Here is a 24,244-nt window from a genome sequence, read left to right as displayed (position 1 = left end):
TAGGGCTACTTAAAGATAAACTCCATATTTTCCTAAATCATTATGTTATAAATTAATTGGGCTGGTTTATAAAAAATATTTTATTCTTGCCTTTATAAAAATTGGACATGTAAGCATCATTTAGAGTTGGCAGAAATCTGATGGAACATCAGTATTGCCTGATTCAGCCACGTTCAACCTTTATTCCACTAAGAATAATATGGCAATTGTCAGTTACATGAACACATACAGCACATATCTTAGAAACCTAGGTGGAAAGCATTTAAGAATGCCTGTGATATAGGGTATCTTTGAATCTATCCTTATTTTATCTTTAACAAATTAAATAATTTTAAAACATTGTGATGTAACCATTATTGGTAAATAAAATTATTTGTGACCCATTTGGTGATTCATAGCCACACACAAACTGCTCAGAAAAATGACCTATTTTAAGGAGAAACATACAGGCTTAGCAGCTTTATTGTAGTTCAAGCCACAAAGATTCAATTCTGTTTTCACACTTTGTCCTGTGGATCTGTGAAGTGTAGTGGAGTGTAGTGGCTGAGATTGCAGCTGTGGGTCAGGTTATCATAGTGGAATGCTTGCTGAACAACTCTGTAAGAGCAGAGAGAATGTCTTACACATATTTGCAAACGCAATGTTTCAAAAACTGGCCAGGTTAAAAGAATCACCTGGGCTGCTTGTTAAATATAGATTCCTGAACCAAGACAAACCTACCGAGTTAGAATTTCAAATGCAGAGACCTGACAATCGGTATTTTTTCCCCATGAATCCCAGGTGATCAGGCCATTTGGGGAAACCTGGCATTAACGCTGGCTGACATGATAGAGCTGCTAATCTCAACTGAAGCCTTCTCATTGTCATCCCATTTTCATTCTTTCATGTTTTTATTGAGGAACTAGCTACTAGCGATGCACAGATAACACATGAGCTCTACCTAACAATTTATACAGGACTCTGTTGAAACAGAATTGCAATTACTTTTAAAAGCTGTTACCTTTGATTGCAGGGTAGATGCACCTTAGTATATCACACTAAAGCCTGGAACTCAATGTGAATTAGATCAGTATCAGAATTCGTGATATTGTATTATTGTTTATTTGTACTTGTACTCTATGGCATATTCATGACACAGTTCTCCTTCATTAGTAGCTCTCTCTACACCTCTGCATTTTGTTATTCCACTTTGTTGTTTCCTACTCTTCTTCCATCTATTTTTGTAATATACTCAAACAGTGTTTTGATTACTAAGTTATTGCGTGATCTTTTACAACCTAATTAAAAGTGACTATAGGATTGGGACTATAGGAGATAATTTTATTGAATATATTTTATTATTATATATTGAAACAGTCCAGTATCCTTGTTTAGGCTAATTACGAAATGTAATTACTAATATATCCAAGGTGTTTACTGTTGCTTAATGCCTCATTTTGATGTACCATTTTGACTTGTTAATTATTCCAACTTTCTTTTTTAGATTTTCTCCCTTAATTTGTGGATAAATTATTCTTGGTTCTTTCTGTGGATAAATTGACTTGAGATCATCAGTTATTTAAGTAAGAAACAAAATATCCCACAGTAAAGTCTTTGAAGATAAGATGATAAGAAAAAGGATATGATTAATGATGTGGTCACGATAATTTATTTTCATCAAATAATAGCACTTATGGGTTTCCCACTGCTTAACAAAGTGTGGTAATTTATGGATACTTTGAAAATGAATGCTTTACTTTCTCTTTAGTTAGAACATGTGAGGAGGTCTAAGGATTGTCTAGTTTTCCTTTGGGAATCTAACCTCCCTTTGTAGCAACCAGTGTGTAATCTACTAGCTTTCATTCTGGAAAAGAAAAGATTTTAAAATTATAAAATATAGCACAGGGTGAATTAAGTGCTTAATGTGACCATCTTTTATAAATAATGAAATCAGATTATGAAATACATTTCTCAATGATACTTTTTTCTATCATTAGTGATAGAAATGAATAGTTATGAATGACTATAGAATAAAGTAAGAAACTACCATACATATAACTTATTTTTTATTTCATTACTTTTTTTTAAACTTTGAGATGGAGTCTTGCTCTGTCACTGAGGCTGGAATGCAATGGTGCAATCTCAGCTCACTGCAACCTCTGCCTCCCAGGTTCAAATGATTCTCCTGTGTCAGCTTCCTGAGTAGCTGGGATTACAGGCATCTGCCACCATGCCTGGGTAATTTTTGTATTTTTAGTAGAGAGGGGGTTTCCCCATGTTGGTCAGGCTGGTCTCAAACTCTTAACCTCAGGTGATTCACCTCCCTCAGCTTCCCAAAGTGCTGGAATTACAGGCATGAGCCACCGCACCCGGTGATTTCATTACTTTTAAACAGACTTTGATTCTAGAAATATATCTCTATAAAACGTGTGTGTTGTAGGCAATGGTCATTGTTGTCTGGTCATTATCCTTGGAAAGCTGAATTTGGTTGAGTAGGCTGAGAATTACAATTTAGATCCTTAGATTAGTTTTGATGAGTCATTTAATGTCTGGAGCAGATGGACAGTGTTAACATGAATACTAAACCGTCTCATCATTTACCTCTGCTTGTGTTACAGAAACCCTTGAAACTCTCATCAAACAAGCAGAAAATTATACCAGTATACTTTTTTGCAATACCTACAGGAACATGGCCTTGGAGGCTGCTGCTTCGGTTCAGGAGTTCTTCACTGATGTGGGGCTGTATTTGTTTGGTGCAGATGTTAATCCTGAAGAATTTGTAAACAGATTTTTTGACAGTCTTTTCCCTCTGGTCTACAATCACCTCATTAACCCTGGTGTGACTGACAGTTCCCTGGAATACTCAGAATGCATCCGGATGGCTCGCCGGGATGTGAGTCCATTTGATAATATTCCTAAAAGAGTAATGGGACAGATGGGGAGGTCCCTGCTGCCCAGCCGCACCTTTCTGCAGGCACTCAATCTGGGTATTGAAGTCATTAACACCACAGACTATCTGCACTTCTCCAAAGAGTGCAGCAGAGCCCTCCTGAAGATGCAGTACTGCCCACACTGCCAGGGCCTGACGCTCAGTAAGCCTTGTATGGGATACTGCCTCAATGTCATGCGAGGCTGCCTGGCACACATGGCGGAGCTTAATCCACACTGGCATGCATATATCCGGTCACTGGAAGAACTGTCAGATGCAATGCATGGAACGTACGACGTTGAACATGTGCTCCTGAACTTTCACTTGCTTGTTAATGATGCTGTGATACAGGCTCACCTCAATGGACAAAAATTATTGGAAGAAGTAAGTAGGAACTCCACATTTCCAGTCTGATTTCTTATAATTCAAAGGTAGCCATGATATACTTTGGGAAACAGTAGGAGAATATATCAATTAATATATTCAATCTAAGATATTACATTTTTTATAAAATTTTGCTTGGCTGAAATACCACATTCTCCCCTAAGTAGAAGCCTGCTGAAAGGGTGAGTTCTGTGACATGGCAAGAGCTCAGGTTTGAAATCAGAACAGCATAGATTTGAATCTTTAGCCTACCAGTAATTAGTTAAATGAAATTAGGTAAGTCCCTTTGGCCTCTTTGTACCTCAATTTCCTCAGTGATAAAAAGGAAATAGTAACATACAACATTTGAAGTATTCTTTTTTGGGACTATAGGCATTATGTATGCAAACTACTTAGCATGGTACTTGGTACTCCAAAAATGGGTAGCTATTGTTAGAATTTCAAAAGTATTTCACTTTAAAATGGAAAATGCCAGTTATATATCCCTGAAGTTAAGACTTGATAGCTTAGTGTTCAAAAGAGTTTCTCCAGAGATGCTCCAAAATCTGTCACAGTGATGGTGTGATAATTTTTTGAAATGTAGTATATACATGGTCATGGTATTTTATTCCTAGCAGACTGAAAGGTTTTTAAAACACAATCATCAAATCAAAACATATGAGAGTTTTCTATTTGTCCCACCTTACATAGAACCATTTTTCTAAATATTCACTGGCTCCCATAGTAATAGTTCTCATATCCCAGAGTGCAATAGGACAGCATGCTGATGGTTCTACTAAACATTTTCCCCTGAAATAAAATTATACTCTCCAATGCCAACAAAAGACATCTCCTTAGGCTGACATTGATTTATCGAATTAACAAGCATTCTCATCAATTAACTTTAAGCAGAAAATTTTAGTCAAGAGAGAGTTTCTCCACATTGGTCAGGCTGGTCTCAAACTCTTGACTTCAGGTGCTCCACCCGCCTCAGCTTCCCAAAGTGCTGGAATTACAGTCGTGAGCCACCGCGCCCGGCGATTTCATTACTTTTAAACAGACTTTAATTCAATTCCTTTAATTAATGACTGATAGAATGTGAAAAGCTTTATGTCTAAACACCTTTTTCCCTTCTCTTCCTAACCTTCAGGGACTTGCCAGGTCCTGTGTGAGCCTTTATGGTTCCTTTTTCAAATTAGAAATGGCACCCCCCTTTACGTGGATTCAGCACAGCACCATAGGGTAACGTGTGGGCTGAAGTTTAACTCCTACTCCCTGCTTCATTCAGCTGGGTATCCCTATACAATGAACCGGATTCTCAACTTGATGTAAAGGCCTGGTCTTCTTGTCTTCTCACATTCTTTTATGAAAATCGTACATGGCCCAGAACCTCTGGAAGGGATGTAATAAACCATCTCAAAAGGAGGTACCAATGACTGCTGTGGTTTCAAGTATTTCATTGAAAAATAAACATTTAGATACAGGGAATAAAATGCTCTTGTTATTATTATTATTTTGAGACAGAGTCTCGCTCTGTCGCCCAGGCTGGAGTGCGGTGGCACGATCTCCGCTGATTGCAAGCTCCGCCTCCCAGGTTCACGGGTTCTCCCGCCTCAGCCTCCAGAGTAGCTGGTACTACAGGCGCCAGTCACCACGCCCGGCTAATTTTCTGTATATTTTTAGTAGAGACGGGGTTTCACTGTTAGCCAGGATGGTCTGGATCTCCTGACTTCGTGATTCACCCGCCTTGGCCTCCCAAAGTGCTGGGATTACAGGCGTGAGCCACCGCGCCTGGCCAAAATGCTCATATTGTTTTATTGAGTATCTCCAAAAGGGAAAGTAAGCACAAGAAATCGGAGACCAAGTCAGATTTGATTATTGATTTGGGGCATGATAATTTAATGTCCCAGGGCTGGGACCTTCTAATACATGTAAGTGAATAGGTTTTCGAGACCTTTTTTCTTATGTATTTTGGAAACCTGAAGGGCCTTTTTGGGTTCTTGAAATCTATCCTGTAGAAAATCTTCTGCATTTCCTGTTTCAAAGACTAAAATAAAAGTTTGCAATAGACAGGCAAGCTTTGAGACCCTGAATTTGCTACCCATTAGTCATGTGGGCTGGGTCAGCTTCTAAAACCCTTAAACCTATTTGTCCTATGTGAAAAGGAAGGGAGGAATAACTTAAATGGGACAATGTTGGTCAGACTCGGACACTGGTAGGCAGTTGGTACCTGAAAACCTTACTGTTTTCTCTCCTTATTCTAAGGAAGGCCCTGAGCAGACTTTGGTGAAGCAGGTGACTTTAGTATCTCAAAGTATTAGAATCAGGTTTATGTTTCCTAAAGAAGTTTTATAGAAAACTTTTATCATGTAAAACTCCCTGTTGTATTTTCAAAGAGTGCTCTTTTTTAAATAAATAGTCTGATTTTATATAATAAATAGTCCTATGACTATTTTGAGAAACATCAATTATTACTAATAAATTATGGATTCTTTTCTAAATAAAACAGAGCTCTCTTTTTTACTTATGGGAACAGAAGAAGAAACTTACTTTAACTTCCTTGAAAATTGAACCATTAATATTTTTTTCTACCAACTTCGAAGTGATTTATAAGCTCTTTATCAAACTTTGATAACCAGTTCACACATCGATGAATTTAACAAATTCAAAATAAATTACTAGAAAGCCAGCAAATAATGACTTTCTCACATTCCCAAAGAAATCTCTGAGATCTAGTACTTCCAAATCTACTCCTCCATAAACATATATTTTCACTTTAAAATATCTGTGGAGGTACCTGATGTAGGTACCTGATGTGTATATATACCATATATATATAAATACACCTGAATCTGTTGGATGAATTTCAACTGGAAAGAAGTTTAGCTTTCTGAGAAAAATCGTAAGTACCTTATATTTGGTAAATGTTTAGAGTAACAAAAGTTAATTTACAAGATAATATTTTTTAAATTTCATAATTCTGTGATTTTATTAAGACAAAGTTTGATTTAATAAAGCAGAAGAAGAGAGGTAGCAAAGAGTAGGAATTAAAAGCACAAGTCCTGGTGTTAAATTGGATTTCACATCTGTCTCTGTGTCTTACTAGCTCTGAGTCTACGCATTTGCTTATTTTATCTCTGTTTGCTTCAGTTTCCTCTTTGGTTAGATGTGGCAATGTAATACCATAATGGTATCCTTGTGAGAATAAAATGAACGTACACACTTAATGTCTTGTGCATAGTGTTTACATTTTACCAGTTATCACTATCACATTATATTATTTAGAAATAATTCACTGATTTCTCTGATTTTTTTTTTTTATTTGAAATGGATTCTCGTTCTGTCACCAGGCTGGAGTGCAGTGACATGATCTCAGCTCACTGCAACCTCCACCTCCCGGGTTCAAGCGATTCTCCTGGCTCAGCCTCCCAAGTAGCTGGGACTACAGGTGCACGCCACCATGCCCAGCTAATTTTTGTAGTTTTAATAGAGATGGGGTTTCACCATATTGGACAGGCTGCTCTCAAACTCCTGGCCTCGTGATCTGCTTGCCTTGGCCTCCCAAAGTGCCGGGATTATAGACCTGCGCCACTGCGCCCAGCCTTCTCTTATGTTTTAAATGCTCCCAAGGTAAACATTCTTTCTTAGGGGTATAGAGCTCAAAAAATATTTTAAATAATCATTTAATTAAACAAATCCTTGTAATTTTCTTTATGAATGCGAAAAATTGATATTTTCAGAAAATATTAGATGTTTCTAATGTATTTTAATATTAATGGATATAGATAGATTACCCTCTTGTTAGTAAATTATTAATTCATTTGGTAAATCTATACTTCATATTTTGAAATCATATTTCTTAATAATTACATTTAATATATTATTTCTTGCTATAATTTGACACTTTTACTAAAGGCATAAGAACATAGAGTCTGGTTTAATAACATTGTTTCAAGATATTGTAAACAGTACACATGTTACCAGGAAACACAGGTAAATATTGATTCTATACAGTTTTAGGGGAAAAAAACAAAAAGCTGTTTTCTTTTCTTTTTTTTTTTTTTTTTTTTTTTTTTTGAGGCGGAGTCTCACTCTGTCGCCCGGACTGGAGTGCAGTGGCCAGATCTCAGCTCACTGCAAGCTCCGCCTCCCGGTTTTACGCCATTCTCCTGCCTCAGCCTCCTGAGTAGCTGGGACTACAGGCGCCCGCCACCTCGCCCGGCTAGTTTTTGTATTTTTAGTAGAGATGGGGTTTCACCGTGTTAGCCAGGATGGTCTCGATCTCCTGACCTCGTGATCCGCCCGTCTCGGCCTCCCAAAGTGCTGGGATTACAGGCTTGAGCCACCGCGCCTGGCCCCAGCTAATTTTTTGTATCTTTAGTAGAGATGCGGTTTCACCGTGTTGGCCAGGTTGGTCTCAAACTCCTGACTTCGCGATCCACCCGCTTTGGCCTCCCAAGATCAGAAGCATAATTTTCAACAAAAAAAGTCCCATTCTGTTTTTTCTTACAGATAAGTTTCTCACCTATTCTATCTATGCAATATTAGTAGAGATTCAGTTGGTTGTATTCAAATTACCTTAGAAACACTATGTAATTCTATCAATAAAACCTATCAAAAATGACTTTAAGGTAGATTGTATAATATATACCAATATACTTTAATTAGCTGTTAAGGAAACTAATATCTTATCACTTCCTCTGTACACTTCCTTTGACATTTATCTGAATCTGTAGACAGTAAGAACAGTAAATTTATTAAGTGTTTTAGGTGTTTATACCTTCAATAAAAGAAAACTTAAAATAGCAGCCTGGATTGTTTAGGACTAAGTGCTAATTTTGTCCAATTTATTCAATGATGTGATATATATTTTCCTAAAATATCAATGTATATGAGATTTTGCAAAAAATAAGTACTAGAGAACAAAAAGGGTTAGGGAAGAATTCTCAAAATCTCAGTCTCCAAAAGTAACCTAATTAAAATACAATGCCACTGCAATTTTAGATATTTTAAATTTAGATATCTAAATGCAATACATTCTACAGTAACTATCACACATGAACTTGACAAAAGTCATGACATTTGCTTAGCGTCAGTCAATCTAGTGCAGTGTGGGAATTTTTGAGTGATGAAGAAGAGGTGGCAGAGTGCATCACCTTCTTGGGGCCATGACACTCTCACAATCATAAGAAGGCTAATATGCCCTTTCCCTAGAAAAATAACACACGCTGACACACAGGCACATGCAAAATATTGCATATAATTTCAGTGACTTTACAGCTCCTGTGATGCCACAGACCTGGGGGTAAGGACCCCTGAGTTAAAGAAAGGACATCCTCATTCTTAGGGTGAAATACAGTGATACCAGAGTTGGTTCCTAGAGAGGTTCAAACGTGGATGAAATTATTTTGAAATTAATGTTGGGTATGTAGAGTGTGTTCTTTTGACTGTGACTCAGATCAGAATGCATAAACTTTAGACAGAGAAGAGATTGGAATGAATAAGTAGAATCTCTAGGGTTGCTCCAGTTTCTACAATATATGAAAAGCTGACAATATATTATTTCTGGAATAAAAACTGTTTTGGTGGAGGAGCTTTCATTCACGTACATATTTGGACTTGGCTGCCACAAGGTGGAAGGTGGTGGCCAAAGATTGTGTGTAAACTACCTCATAGACAAAGCCCATGGGTGGTTGGACAAAATTTCGTTAAAAATACATTAGTAGTGTTGAAAGATATTATCTTTACCTTTGCCTAATTTTTGTTTAACATATGTGGTAGGTTGATATTGAACTTGTGATTTCGTATATGACTTTTCTGAGGAATAAGACTGGAAACTGACAAAGAAAAAGAAAAGACATAAGAATTAAATGTGTAACAATTGAGAGGGGAAAAATACAAGCTCCTGGTGTGAAAGGCAGCTCTGAAAGAGTCCAATCAAAGTGGGATGCCTTTGATTTGTGGAAAACACTGTAAGCTAATAAAGCAGAAAAGGAAGATTCATTAGACCATAGGAAGGTTATCTAGTCCAACTCACAGTTCTACATAGAGATCATTTGTAAAGGTTTTCACCCACCGACTTCTGGTCACTAAATAGTGTTAAGGAACTTCTTACTCCAGATGTGGACATATTAAGTGTGTAGTGACAATTAATTGTTTCTATTTTTAATATGAGGATCATTTTGTTTTTTTCAAATATGGAATGAGATGTTTTCTGATTAGAGACAAGTCAAAGGGTAATTTCATTGTGCATGGATTTTCTGTTCAGATGTCATAAATATGACACACTGTTGAGGTAGTTCTGTGATATTTCAGCCTCTGCTGGTAGGAATTTTCTTCACATGCCTGATTAGATCTGAATCCTTCTTATTTTGGAGATTTGACCCCTGCATGTGTGTACCATACTAGTGGAGTGGTGATAGTGGTGGTGGAACCTCTCCTGAGGTGATTAGCAGTGGTCAGGGCTAATGAAGACTCATGTACCTCATATGAAGCAAGTCCAAAATTCTTTAGGGGCAGATAACAGGTTTGAATACTTTTTGTGTCAACAGTTCATAGAACTTTGAAAATGTTGCATGATTATTTTGTGATTTTATCTTTCTGATAAATATTGTGGTGTGAGTTACTAGAGAATAAAGACTGATAATCACAGTTATTTATTTTTACCTAATTTCCTGAGAGAGAAAAAATTATTAAATATCTTGTGAAGGTCCGAAGGTCTATAAAGCAGAATCTGAGCAAAGGCCTCCTAGAAGAGTGGTCCATCACATTTGTGGACATTTCAAGTTGTTGGAAAGTTTATCCTTCTGGTGAAGGATTATATGTATGTTAAACAGTCACCCATGGTATACTAGAATGTAATGTTGTGAAGATAGGAACTAAGTCTTGGCCATCTTTGCCTTTAAGTATTTGAAGGCTATTATTCTGTCACTTTTCTTGACATCTTCTTCTTTCCAGGTTACTCACTCCCATTTAATTCTAAATGTAAAAGGGAAAAGAACCCCTTACATTCTTCCTCAATCAAATTATGTGTCAAATGTGCATTTGCTTTTGTTAAGTTATTGAGGTTTCTTTGAGCAAATAATCTCTTATCCCAATATTATGAGCTGTTTGTCTCCTGGGAATAATAAATTTTTAATAATGTCTAGTGATTCTTTTGAATTTTTCTGAAATAATTTCTGATTGAATTTTATGTGAATAGGTCTTCAGGTACATTACTGATACTTTCAGCTACTTTGAAAATCCTCCTGCTACTTTTGTGGGGTAAATGTTTGCTAAATCGATACTGCATAAACCCATGTGTAAGTATTTCCACAATGTAATTTCTTTTCTTAACTAGTTTTAATTGTCAAAATTATATGTATTTATGGTGTACAACATGATATTTTGATATATGTAAAATAATTAAAATCAAGCTAATTAAGATACCCTTCACCTCACGTACACGTTTTAGTGAGAATGTTTAAAATCTACTCTCTGAGAAATTTCAAGTGTATGCTACATTGTTATTAACTGTAGTCACAGTGCTGTACAATAGATCTCCAGAACCCATTCTTCCTGTCTAATTGAAACTTCCTGTCTAATTGAAACTTCCTGTCTAATCGAAACTTCTTACTTTTTGACCAACATGTCCTCAGCCTCAGCCCTGACAACCACCATTTTTTTTTTTTTTTTTTTTGCTCCTTTGATGCTCCTTTGAGTTTGACTTCTTTAGATTCTACATAAAAATGAGATTCATACAACTTTTGTCTTTCTCTGCCTGACTTATTTCATTTAGCATAATTCCTTCTAGATTCATTCATGTTGCTACAAATGACAGAATTTCTTTCTTTTTTAAGGCTTAATAATATTCCACTATGTGTGTCCTTTTGTGTGTGTGTATGTGTGTGTATTCTGTTATTCCATAGGTTCTCTCTTCACTCTGTTGATTGTTTCCTTGGCTGTGCAGAATCATATGTATATATCTCACATCTGCTTTATCTATTCCTCTGTTGATGGACACTTAGATTGATTCTGTATCTTGACTATTGTGAATAGTGCTGCAATAAACATGGGAGTTCAGACATCTCTTCCACATACTGATTTCATATCTTTTCAGTGTATACCCAAAAGGATAATTGCTGTACCATATGGTAGCTCTATTTTTAATATTTTGAGGAACCTCCCCACTTTTCATCATAATAACTGTACAAATTAACATTTCTACCAATAGTGTACAGGTTTCCCCCTTTCTCCACATCCTCAGAACACTTGTTATTCTTTTGTCTTTTTAGTAATGTCCGTTCTAACAGATTTGAGATAATATCTAATTGTGGTTTTAATTTGCATTTCCCTGTTTATTCGTGATATTAAACATTTAAGCATATACCTCTTGGTCATTTATGTTTTCCTTGGAGAAATGTCTATTCAGGCCCTCTGCTGTGTTTAAGGTTATTTGTTTTATTGTTATTGAGTGTTTGATTTCCTTATGTATTTTGGATATGAAGCCCTTATCAGATGAATGGCTTGCAAATATTTTCCCTTATTCTATAAATTGTCTCTTTACTCTGTTGATTGTTTCCTTGGATATGCATAGCATTTTAGCTTGAAGAAATCTCATTTGTCTATTTTTGCTCTTGTGGCCTATACTTTTGGGGTCATATCAAAAAAATCTTGCTAAGACTAATGTCAAGAACATTTTTTCCTATGTTTTCTACTAGTACTTTTGTAGTTTCAGGTCTTATGTTAGTCGAAAATCAATTAACTAGAGATGTACAAATTTATTTCTGGGATCTTTATTCTGTACCAGTGGTCTACATGTCTGTCGTTGTATGTGTACCATGATATTTTGTTTATTATAACTTTTAGTATATTTTGAAGTCAGGTAGTGTGATGCCTTGTTCTTATTGCACAATATTGCTTTAGCAATTTGTAGTCTTTTGTGATTCCATACAAATTTTAGGATTTTTTTCTCCATTTCTGTGAAAAATGTCATTGGTACTTTGATAGAGATTGCACTGAATCTATAGATGGCTTTAGGTACTGGACATTTTAATAATATTAACTCTTCTAATTCAAGAACGTGGATATCATTTTACTTACGTCCATCCTCTTCAATTTTCATCAATTTTACAGTTTTCAGTGTACATATCTTCAACCTCCTTTGTTAATCTTATTTTCTAAGTGATTTTTTGGTAGCTCTTGTAAATGGGATTGTTTTCTTGATTTCTTTTTCTGATAGCTTACTGTTAGTGTATGGAAGTGCTACAGATTTTATGTTTATTTTGATTAGCAATATTAAGCATTTAAAATATACCTGTTGGCCATTTAATAAAGTTTGTTTATTCTTTCTTTACCAAATGTATTTATTATTTGTCACTTTTTTTTCTTGGAGTATTTAGGGTTTTCTATAAATAAAATCATGTTGTCTCAAAAAAGGAAATTTAACTGTTCCTTTTTTTTTTTTTTTTTTTTTTTTTGGATGCCTTTTATTGAGTTTTCTTGCCTTACTGCTCTAGCAAGAAATTCAAGTACTATGTTGAATAGAAGTGGCAAGAGTGGATACTCTTGTCTTCTTCCTGATCTTAGAGGGAAAGGTTTCAACTTTTCACTATTGAGTATAATGTTAGCTGTGGGATTGTGATGTATGGCCCTTATTGTATTGAGATAAATTCCTTCTATAACTTATTTGTTGAGAGTTTTTATCATGAAAGAATATTTGTTGAGAGTTTTATCATGAAAGAATATTGAATTTTATCAAATGCTTTTTTGTGTGTGTTTATTGAGATCACATTATTTTTGTCATTCATTCTGTTAACATGGTATATCACATTTATGTATTTGTGTATGGTGAACCATCCTTGCATCCCAGGGATAAATGTCACTGCTGTTGAGCATGGTTTGCCAGCATTTTGTTGAAGATTTTTGCATCTGTGTTCCTAAGGGATAATGATATGTAATTTTTTTTTCTTTTAGTGTCCTTATCTGGCTTTTGTATCAGGGTAATGCTGGCCTTATAAAATGAATTTGGCAGTGTATCTTCCTCTTTGACTTTTTAAAGAGTTTGAGAAGAATTGGCATTAGTTCCTTTAAATGTTTGGTGGAATTCAACCGTGGAGCCATTCATGTGGGATTTTATATAATGGGGAATTATTTTAAAATGTTTCATTCAATTTCCTTAATCATTATTGGTCTGTTCAGATTATTTCTTCATGATTCAGTCTTGGAAGTTTGTATGTTCCTAGGCATTTTTCCATTTCTTCTAGGTTATCCAATTTGTTTGCATATACTTATTCATTTTATTCTCTTAAGATCCTTTGTATGGAATTCTCTGTATATTTCTTTAAGGTCCATTTGGTCTCAAGTGTAGTTCAAATTTAATGTTTCCTTACTGATTTTCTTTCTGGATGATCTAGCCATTATAGAAAGTAGAGTATTGAAGTCCTCTATTCTTTGCAATACTATCGTATTGCTGTCCATTTCTTGCCTTGTATCTATTAATATGTACCTTTTTATCTAGGCGCTTCAATGCTGGGTGCATACATATTTGCAATTCTTATACACCATTTTTGAATTGATCCTTTTGTCATTATATAATGACCTTCTTTGTCTCTTTTTACATTTTGACATAAAGTCTATTTCATCTAAGTACTACCTCTATACTCTTTTGGTTTCTATTTGCATGGAATGAATATCTTTTTCTGGCCCTTCACTTTCAGTTTTTATATGACTATAGAAGGCATGACCACCCAGAGCATTCCCAGGGGATCTGGATCTGGGCTAAGCTCCCATGTTATTGCTGCCTCTGCTGGTCATGGGGACCCCAGGATCAGTATTACATAGAGCATCATGGCAGTCATTGGACCTTCTATGGCTTCCAAAGCCTCTGAGGAGTCACCTCAAATAGCCAGAACTCCATGGCCACAGAAAACCACAGAGTACCACTGTGAGCATCCTGCCTAAAACTTATCAGGGCTTGAAAACCAAGGACAACTTCACTCAAGATGGAACAAGAAAAACAGTGCCTCTCAACTTTCTCCATGTCTTGACCACAAAGTCAATGGTCATATTACATGATCCTTGGAATGAGGGCTAAGCTCTGTAGGCCAGAGTGGATAGCCAGGGTCTCTGGCTACCCTAACCCCTTCCTAATTGACTCAATAAATAAGAAGGAAAATCTCTTTCCATGCCTGTAATCATTCTTGGTCAATAGCTGGGAAGTTCTACAGTGGAAGAATGCAAGTATGCAACATTGGCCACTGATCCTCTTTCTCTTTAATAAAACTTTGCATTATGTGACCTTGGAGACCTAATCTATCTAGGGATGATCAGAGAAGACTCCAGCTGTCAGTTCCCTTCTTGGTTTTGTGTCTGGCTGGCTTCAGCTATGCATGGGAAGGGTGGTGTAAGAGGTGTGAGGATGCTCCCCAAGTAGGGGAGTAATCATTAAATCACTAGATAATTGAGCAGATGTAATATGCTGCAAATGTGGGAACTGAGAGTTGAAGAAGATATTCCCAGAGGATGAATAAAAGGCAAAAACAAAAAAGAAAATGAAAAACAAGAAATGAAAAGATATGCTTTGTAACGATAAAGAATGCAATCCATAATGAATATCTAGTAGTTAGGAATGTGCCAAATAGCAACAATATACATATAACAACAAATTAAGATAAAGACATCATAGAAATAAATATAAAAATTGAAGATGAAACATAATAGAAATAAAAAACCAGAAAAATTGTAGGCTTATTATGTAATTCCAACAGCATAGTGGAACTAATGGATGCATTTGCTTTAAAATCAGGAATCAAACATTACTGTCAATATATGACACTGTCTAAGTTAATGTTTATATTCAGGCACTAATTAATACAATTAGACAACTCTTACAACTCATCAATTTAAAATTAACCCAGGAGAAGATGGGCATAGACATTCTCCAAAGAAGGCTGTACAAATGACTGATAAGCAAATGAAAAAATGTTTAACATTGTTAGTCATTAGTGGCATATAAATCAAAACCACACTGAGACAGTGAGATACCGCTTCACAGCCAGTAGGTTGGCTATATTAAAAAAGACTAGCAAGCTGGGTATGATAGCTCAGCCTGTAATCCCAGTGCTTTGGGAGGCCAAGGTGGGAGGATTGTTGAGCCTAGGAGGTCAAGACCAGTCTGAGCAACATAGCGAGACACCATCTCTACAAAATATAATAAAGATTAGGTAGGCATGTTGGCACACCTGTGGTCCCAGCTGCTCAGGAAGCTTATGTGCAAGGATCACATAAGCCTGGGACGTCCAGGCTGCAGTGAGCCATGATCGGGCCACTGCACTCCAGCCTGGATGACAGAGCGAGACCCTGTCTCAAAACAAATAATAAAACAAAGATAAATAGTAGCAAAGTGTTTGTGAGGCTGTGGAAAAAATTGAGCATGCAAACATTGCTGGAGGGAATGTAAAATGCTGCAGCCACTTTGGAAAACACTTTGGCAGTTCCTCAAAAAGTTAAATTGAGACCTAGCATATGACCCAGCTAATTTCATGCCAAGGTGTATTCCCAAGACAATGTAATACATATATCCACAAAAAAAATATATAGATATCATCACAGCATATTCCTAATAGCCAAAAACTGGAAACAACATAAATGTCTATCAACTGATGAATGAATAAATGAAATGTTCTATATACATATAATGGAATATCTTTTGGCAATAAAAAGAAACGAAGTACCGATACATGCTACAATATTATTGGACCTTGATAAATAAACTTAGGCATATTAAAATTTTAAGGCATATAGTTGAGCAGACAGGAGTTAATGAATTGGGCAGTGCCAGACCTCAAGCGACTGGGACCTCACCGAAGGTGTGTGAGGGAGAAGTGTTTATAAAGTATTCACAGAAACAAGACAAAGGCAATATTTGATTGGTAAAGGGAGGAAATAGTCTTAAAGTCCTAAGTAGAGATTCCTTGGCTATTTCTGATTGGTTAAGTTTGTTTGTTTGTTTGTTTTTCCCCTGGAATATGTTTACTCTGAGTTGGGTTTCCGTTTGTTTATGTCGGAGCCCAGAAAGCTAATGCCACCTCAGTCTAATGGCCTCCTAATTAATTACTTTAACACGTTTTGTGAAAGAAGTCAGTCTCAAAAGACTACATATTGTAAGATTCTATTTATATGAAATGTCCAGGACAGCAAATTCATGGAGATAGAAATTAGATTAATAGTTGCCAGGGGCTTAGAGGAGCTGGGGACTGGGGAGTTACTGCTGAGGCAATATGGGTTTTTTTGGAGGGGGTAACAAAAATATTGTAAAATTAGATAATGATGATGGTTACACTACTCTGTGAATATAATAAAATTCACTGAATTGTGCATTTCAAAAGGGCGAATTTTATGTTCTGTGAACTATATAACAATAAAGCTGTTATAAAAAATTACATTGTATACTTTTGAAAATTGACTCATGCAAATAGAAAACCAGTATATGCCAGGAAGTAATTTCTATGTGTGGGTTTGTTCTTTCTGTTGGCATACTCTTTCGGAGGCTTTGGAGACTCAGAGGAATAATGTGTCATTTAATTTGTCACCCACTATGACATATTAAATATGTTTTTAGAAACATTTTGTCTTTAACACTACAAGGTCCTTCAGATTTAAAAAGTTCTCATATATCAAAGGTTTTGTTTGTTTTCCCCATGGATGCTCAACTTTCAGATCCCGAAAAACTATTTTTGTTATTTAAGAAATTTATGAGTCTGATACATTTAAGTAAGAGGATAATCTCATACATTCATTCGAATATTCAAGTAATGTATATTGAGTGTTTGCAGTGTCCTAAGACTGTTAGACATTGGGTGTTACCAGCTGGGCATACAGCTACACTGTTGGCACTTCGATAGGTGAACTCACTTTTCCGTGGCCACTTTAACCTCCCTAGTCTACTCTCCACACAGAAGTCAGAATACACTTTTTAAAAGATAAAATACATTATGCTTAAAATCTTCCAGTGGTTTTTATTGACCTTAGAATGAAATTTAAAAGCCTTTATACTGACCTTTAGTGCTTTGCACATTCTGGCCTATGCTACCACTTTACCTTCATCTGGCACCACTCGTAATACTCCCTTGCTCTAGCCATGCTGGAGTTCTCTTGGTTCCTTTAGCGTTCGGTCTTCTCTCATGACTCTTGTTGGAGTTTTGAATGAGATAGGCTCTCCCCTGGCCATTCTCCCAAGCACCTTTATCTATAGCTAATGTTAATGCTACTCCTCATTTCTGTGTTGTGATAGATACCACTACCTGTGGGAAGCTTTCCTCTGTAGAAAAGGTTGGGTAACTTTGTAATGTAAACTGGCAACACTGTAACTTCTCTTTTACAGCATTTTGCATAAATGCAGTTATTTATTATCTATATTTTATATTGATTTGCAGATGCCCAAAGGCAAGAGACCATTGGTTATACTCACCACTGTATCCCTAGAGTTGAAGTCTTGATTCATATATGATTCCCCAATGAATATCTGATCATCAACTTAAGAAAGCTGGCCCTTATCATGCATTGCCTGGACCATAGCAATTGTCTCCAAATTGATCTTTTTGCCTGCAGCTTGGCCTTCTTGTATCTGTCTGAAAAAATGCAAGCCCCATAGCATGGTATAAAGTTCCGTTTGTAGTGATACCACTACATACAAACTTTATACCATGCTATGGGGCTTGCATTTTTTCATATCAATCTCATTCCAAGTCTCCTGACTTGCCTTCCCTTCCTTTCATGTTCCAGGTCTATTAAAGTATATGCAGCCCTTCATCCATTCCTCTTAACCCCATGTTGTGTTAAACATTCTTCTGTGTCCACCTCACCAGTAAAACTAGAAGCTTATACAGAGAATTCACTAGACTTTGTCATTTCTTTATCCCCAATGCTTGTTAAAGTGTCTGGCAATATTTGTTAAACTGAAATGACCTCAGACATCACAGCAGAAACTTCTTGATTTAATGCACTGAATTAGATTTAATTTCAGGCATTTATAATATTTTATTGAATCTTAAATTACTAACACTTCATATCTTCCATGAGAACACAGCAAGACAACTGTGATAATCTACGATTCTTCTAATGAATGCACAGAATGCTTCCATTTAAACTTTTATGCAGATAAATACTCTGATACTATTAATGTTGTATCTGCATTTATCTTAAGTCCTGTCAAAAATCCTGCTTATCAAATTAGGCTATTGGAAATAAGGGCAAGAGAAAAATAATAAATATTAAAACCACATTTTGGTAGAGGTGTATATAAGCTACTCGAAATAGCTCTGGGAGTGTTCCCACGCTACACCTTTCATCTTCCATTTCTCAATTCAGGAATGCAAACATCAGGCATTTGGACTTCTCCGTTGCATGTACTGTCTGGGTTCAAAGGCATCCCAAGCTGCCCAGGGCCTGGGGCAGGACTGAGGCTTCACTGTCAAACTAGATGCCTTTAGATTGTACAAGTGTATTTCTCATTTAGAGAATGACCGTGGTTCATCTAAAGAAGTTTTTAAAATTGCTTTTTTTTTTGTAGTTCACTCGTGTTCATTTAGATGTAAGTAGGTATTCTTTGAAAAAAACTAGTTGCATGGTCTTCATTAAGTTCAGGGAAAGCCTACACACAACAGCCACCTCCTAGAGGGAATTGTGGGTGGTTTCCATGCAGACTGTGTCAAAGGCTCTATGAAATCCTGCTATTTAAAGGAACGCTTTTACACTGTTGGTAGGAGTATAAATTAGTTCAACCATTGTAGAAGATAGTGTGGCAATTCCTCAAGGATCTAGAACTAGAATTACCATTTGACCCAGCAATCCCATTCCTGGGTATATACCCAAAGGATTATAAGTCATTCTACTATAAAGACACATGCACACGTATGTTTATTGTGGCACATTCACAATAGCAAAGACTTGGAACCAATCCAAATGCCCATCAATGATAGATTGGATTAAGAAAATGTGGCACATATACACCATGGAATACTATGCAACTATAAAAAAGGATGAATTTATGTCCTTTGTAGGGACATGGATGAAGCTGGAAACCATCATTCTCAGCAAACTGTCACAAGGACAGAAAACCAAACACCACATGTTCTCACTCAGGTGGGAATTGAACAATGAGAACACTTGGGCATAGGGCAGTGAACTTCACACCCCGGGGCCTGTCGTGGGGTGGGGGACTGGGGGTGGAATAGCATTAGGAGATATACCTAATGTAAAGGACGAGTTAATGGGTACAGCACACCAACATGGCACATGTATACCTATGTATCAAACCTGCATATTGTGCACATGTACTCTAGAACTTAAAGTATAATAATAATAATAATAATAATAATAATAATAATAAAGAAATCTTGTATATTTAAAAATACCCATTAATGATTAAGTAAATGCATTTCCAGTATTTATTAGCCAAGAAGCCCATTTTTGAGAACAACCTTACAGATTTTCTGCTAAAAACACTTTGAAAAATCTACTCTGAGGTACATTCATTATCTCTCTCCAAGTGGTCATTTTAAATAATAGTGCATTACTTGGGGTTTCGGGCGCACAGCAAAAATTTTATTTGGGGGAGGTCAACATCCATCCCCCACAGGGAATGGTGGGCCTGGGCATCTGGCTGGTAAACTTCAAAGTTTATAGCTAGGCGGTTGGCAGCTGTGGTTCATCCTCGATGGGTACCCACATTAAGCAAGGATTGGCTCATTGCAAATTTACCCAAGGACATAAGAACACAGTTTCAGAAACTGAAGATCCCTTTGAAAATTATCTATGTGCATTCTGATTGATTAGATTTTTCTGGCAGGTGCGCAATGTGAAAATTAGGACTCAACATTTGCTTACGACCTCCTAAAATTGGTTTAATTTCCAGAGAGGATCGAGAAGTAACCACATGTCTCAGACAATTTTGCTGGGACTGCTATGCTTAGCTTCTATACTCAAGCAACTCCATTTCTATTCATGATCTCATCCCACACGCACTGAGAACTTAAATATTCACAAGGACGCATTAAGATGATCCTCTAGTATAAGAGCATACACAAAATAAATTGTTCTAATTTAAAATATATTATATTTATTTGTAAATATTTGAAAATATATCATTTAATTTGAATATTTTGGTGTTTCTCACTAACTTGGGTAGAAATATGAATGATTCATAAATACTTTAAAATATATAATATATAATATGGATTAGAACGTGATATCTTCATCATTTGTTGATCAATAAACAATATAATCTATGTAATTAAAATGCACATCACAGTCATCAGTAATCTCTGATAGAGTGTCCTTCATTCACATTGGAAAATCTGTAACCCAGAACGGAAGATAATACAGAAAAGATTTCCGCCCCACTGCCTGGTGTCCTCTGACTTTGCTGTTGCCTTTTTCATTCACTGATCATCAGCTGAGTAGCCTTAGAACAAGGAGGTATCAGGAGTATCACAGAACCACTCTTACTCTGTTCGGAGGCAACAAACAACACTCCTGGCCATAGTTTACTAATCCGCCATCTTAGAATTATTAAGCCTGTGGGGGGGGGGGGGGGGGAAGATCATGATAAAACTAAGAGATGGATGAATACAAACAAAAATAAACAAGCAGCCAGGTGCGGTGGCTCATGCCTGTAATCCCAGCACTTTGGGAGGCCAAGGTGGGGAGATCACCTGAGGTTAGGAGTTTGAGACCAGCCTGTGAAACATGGTGAAACCCAGGCTGTACTAAAATACAAAATTAGCTGGGGTGGAGGTGCGCGCCTGTAATTCCAGCTACTCAGGAGGCTGAGGCGCAAGGATCGCTTGAACCTGGGAGGCGGAGGGTGCAGTGAGCTGAGATCGTGCCACTGCACTCCAGTCTGGGTGACAGAGAGCGACTCTGTCATAAATAAATAAACAAATAAACCACAAGCCTTCATATTATACTACAAGCAAGCAAGATTTTAAAAACAAAGCCACTAAGTTTATATTTACGAAAAAATTGAAATAAGTAAGACAGTGTCCCCCACTCCCCTTTAAAATACTTTCTCGAATGCCTAAATAGTCAGACTTGGCCAGATGATGATACTAACTGTATCTTCTTTTCATCATTTTCCGTCATTCCTGATATAATACAGAACGTGGAGAGCCATCATGTCTTTTCTCCTTTCCTTTCCCCTCATCTTCTCTACCTCTGATGATTTCAGGCTTCTGGGACATAAAAAAGTAGTTTATTCCTAGAGTCACTTTAGAGACCCTTGTCACATCAGCCTGGTAGAAATTGATTTCTCAGGTTCTTGTTTATATGTATCCAAGAAATCTCTGAGCACCAGCTTTCTACTTGATACTTTCTCTCAGAATGCCACAAAGACTCTTTAAAACCCAGAAATCCAGAACTGAACTCATGATCTTGTCTCCCGAACCTAGTTACTCTTTAGTACATCCACTTAGAAACCTAAGAATCATCCGTGACACTTTACCTCCCACCAAATTTCCAATCCTGATTCCTATTGATATTATAACCTGAATATGTCTCAAATAGATTTGAGTTGCTCTTTTATGTACCCAACTATCATATTCTTGCTTGGAGATGATTGCAGGTAGATGTGTCCTAGTTAGTGTAATTTCATCTAGTCTCCCTCTCTCCTCCACTGCCCTATCCCCTCCCATTCCATCACCAGAATAACCATTAAACCTCAGAGCCTCAGAATAACCTTTCAAAAAATCAGTGGTAACCTGATTTTCTCAGGGTCTAATTCCTTCCATGGTAGGCTTGATTAATTTCTTTAATATAATCATCAGGACTCCATTTATCTGCCTTTCAAATGATCAGTCCTATTCTCTCACTAACAACTCCCCTCCTTCCTTGGTTAGCCTGGAGTTATTTTATAGATTTTAACCCAATAGTCAAATTCTTTGGACTTTATTATATTAAAATAAAAGCACTAATAGTTTTCAAAGATGCTGGACAAGGTTGTTTATATTTTCAGCAACATTTGAATCACAATACTGGAAAGAAGTAAATATCCAACAGTGGGGGAAGGTTGAATACATTAGGATACAATCACACGCACACACCGTGGAAGATTATGCAAAGTTCATAGGCAATGCATTCGAGCTCTGTCCATTGATATGAAAAGATTTTGATGTTGTATTATGAGATTGAGAAAGTGAAACAAATAGAAGCACATATAATGCCCTAGTTTTGTAAGTTATTTCATTTTAAATACACTATTTTTATGTTTAGAAATAGATACACATATATATATATATATATAAATGTGTGTAAATGTGGTTATGTGAAAAGTACATGGACAGGTGAACATGGAGAAAACAGAAAAGAATGTGTAATGGTTTGCTGTACCTGATTATCTGGGAAGGACAAACTGTGAGTGGAGGTAATAGGGAGTGTAGGAGTTAGAGAAGCAAGCAAAATAATAGGAAAAGTCTATGGCATTTAAAAAAAAAAAAAATGAGAACCCAGTGATGCAGGACAGGCAAGCCCCAAACTGGGACTTAGGCTGGGAGGGTTTCTTGCTTTGCCTAGGAAAGAACTTAAGGATCAACCCATGACAGAAGAAAACAGCTTTTCTGAAGCAGTGGTGTTCCAGCGCCAGGGGTGTTACAGCTCAAGCAGTGTTCCAGCTCTGTGACTGCCCCTGCAGAGCAGAGCTACTCCACAGGCAATGTGTTGAGAGTAGCAGCTCAGGGCAGTCCTGTAAGTCGTGTTTATACCTACTTTTAATTATATGCAGATTAAAGGGTGGTCTATGCAGAAATTTCTAGGAAAAGGGTAGCCATTTCTGGGTCATCTGGTCATGGCTGTGGAAAGAGGCAGCAGCTCCTGGGTGTTGCCATGGCAACGGTTAAACTGACATGGCATACTGTATGGGTGTCTCACAGAAAGCTGCTTCTGCCCCATCCATGTTTTAGCTAGTTGTTAATTTGGTCTGGTGTCCAAACCTGGCCTCCAAAGACAAGTTCTGCCTCTTACTTTACCAGGTTGTATGGTATGATCCTGTGTATAAAACATTACATGAGTATGTATATGTGTGGATATCTATATGTACACATAGATAAATTATAAGGCATATTTGTATATATCTACCAATCGCTGGATGTATTCTTGAAATAAGTGACATTTAAGTGACAAAATCTGTTGTGGAGATGTATAGAGTATAATTCTAATTTGGTAAAATCAGACAAAAAAGAATAAAATGTAAATATATGTGTTTGTAAATGTGAGGATAAGGTTATAGAAGGTTGGGTCTTGGCCTGTGTGCTTTCCCTACCCTGTCGGCACCCACCATTTGGGATTGCTGATGTACCCTTCCAGACATTTAAGATTCATTTATGTGTATAAATAACTATAACAATAGAAATATGTGGTATTATTTAAACGCCATACATGATACCTTATCATTTTCCTTTTTTTACTCATAAATTATCTTGACTTTCTTTTTTTTTTAAATACAGGGTCTCTCTCTCTCTCTCTCTCTCTCTCTCTCTCTCTCTCTCTGTCACCCAGACTAGGCTTGGACAGGGCTCACTATAGTTTCAGTCTTCCAGGCTCAAGTGATCCTCCCACCTCAGCCTCCTGAGTAGCTGGACTACAGGTGCACAGCACCATGCTCAACTCGTTTTTTAAAAAATACTTTTTGTAGAGACGAGGTCTCACTCTGTTTCCCAGGCTAATCTTGAACTCCTGACCTCAAGGGATTCTTCCACCTCAAATTCCAGAAGTGTGGGGATTACAGGCATGAGCCACCATGCCTGCCCCATCTTGATTTTTTTTTTTAAGATTACAAAATGCATAAAATCTATATAACATACTATTGATTTTATAGTCATTGAAGAATGATGGGCTTTAGTTTTTGATTTTTCGTTATTCAAAATAAATGATCTATTGAGCATCCTTGTATATGCCTCCTTGTGTTTTTTTTTTTTTTTTTTTTTTTTTTTTTTTTTTTTT

The 24,244-nt window shown here is 36.6% G+C and overlaps 1 protein-coding gene across 1 annotated transcript in view; it reads left to right on the top strand.

The window, feature by feature from the left end:
- GPC5 (glypican 5) overlaps nt 1-24,244 on the top strand; it is a gene marked incomplete at its 3' end in the record, with an annotated part of 366,538 nt that overhangs the window by 292,337 nt on the left and 49,957 nt on the right. The window contains exon 3 of the mRNA XM_017847628.1: nt 2,598-3,292. Coding sequence (XP_017703117.1) covers nt 2,598-3,292 — 695 coding nt within the window. The remainder of the gene's footprint in view (nt 1-2,597; nt 3,293-24,244) is intronic.

Source organism: Rhinopithecus bieti, unplaced genomic scaffold, assembly GCF_001698545.2.
Source record: "Rhinopithecus bieti isolate Rb0 unplaced genomic scaffold, ASM169854v2 scaffold_28121, whole genome shotgun sequence".
Taxonomy (NCBI): Eukaryota; Metazoa; Chordata; class Mammalia; order Primates; family Cercopithecidae; genus Rhinopithecus; species Rhinopithecus bieti.
Note: the sequence above shows the minus strand (reverse complement) of the source record. Positions and strands in the feature narration are given on the sequence as shown.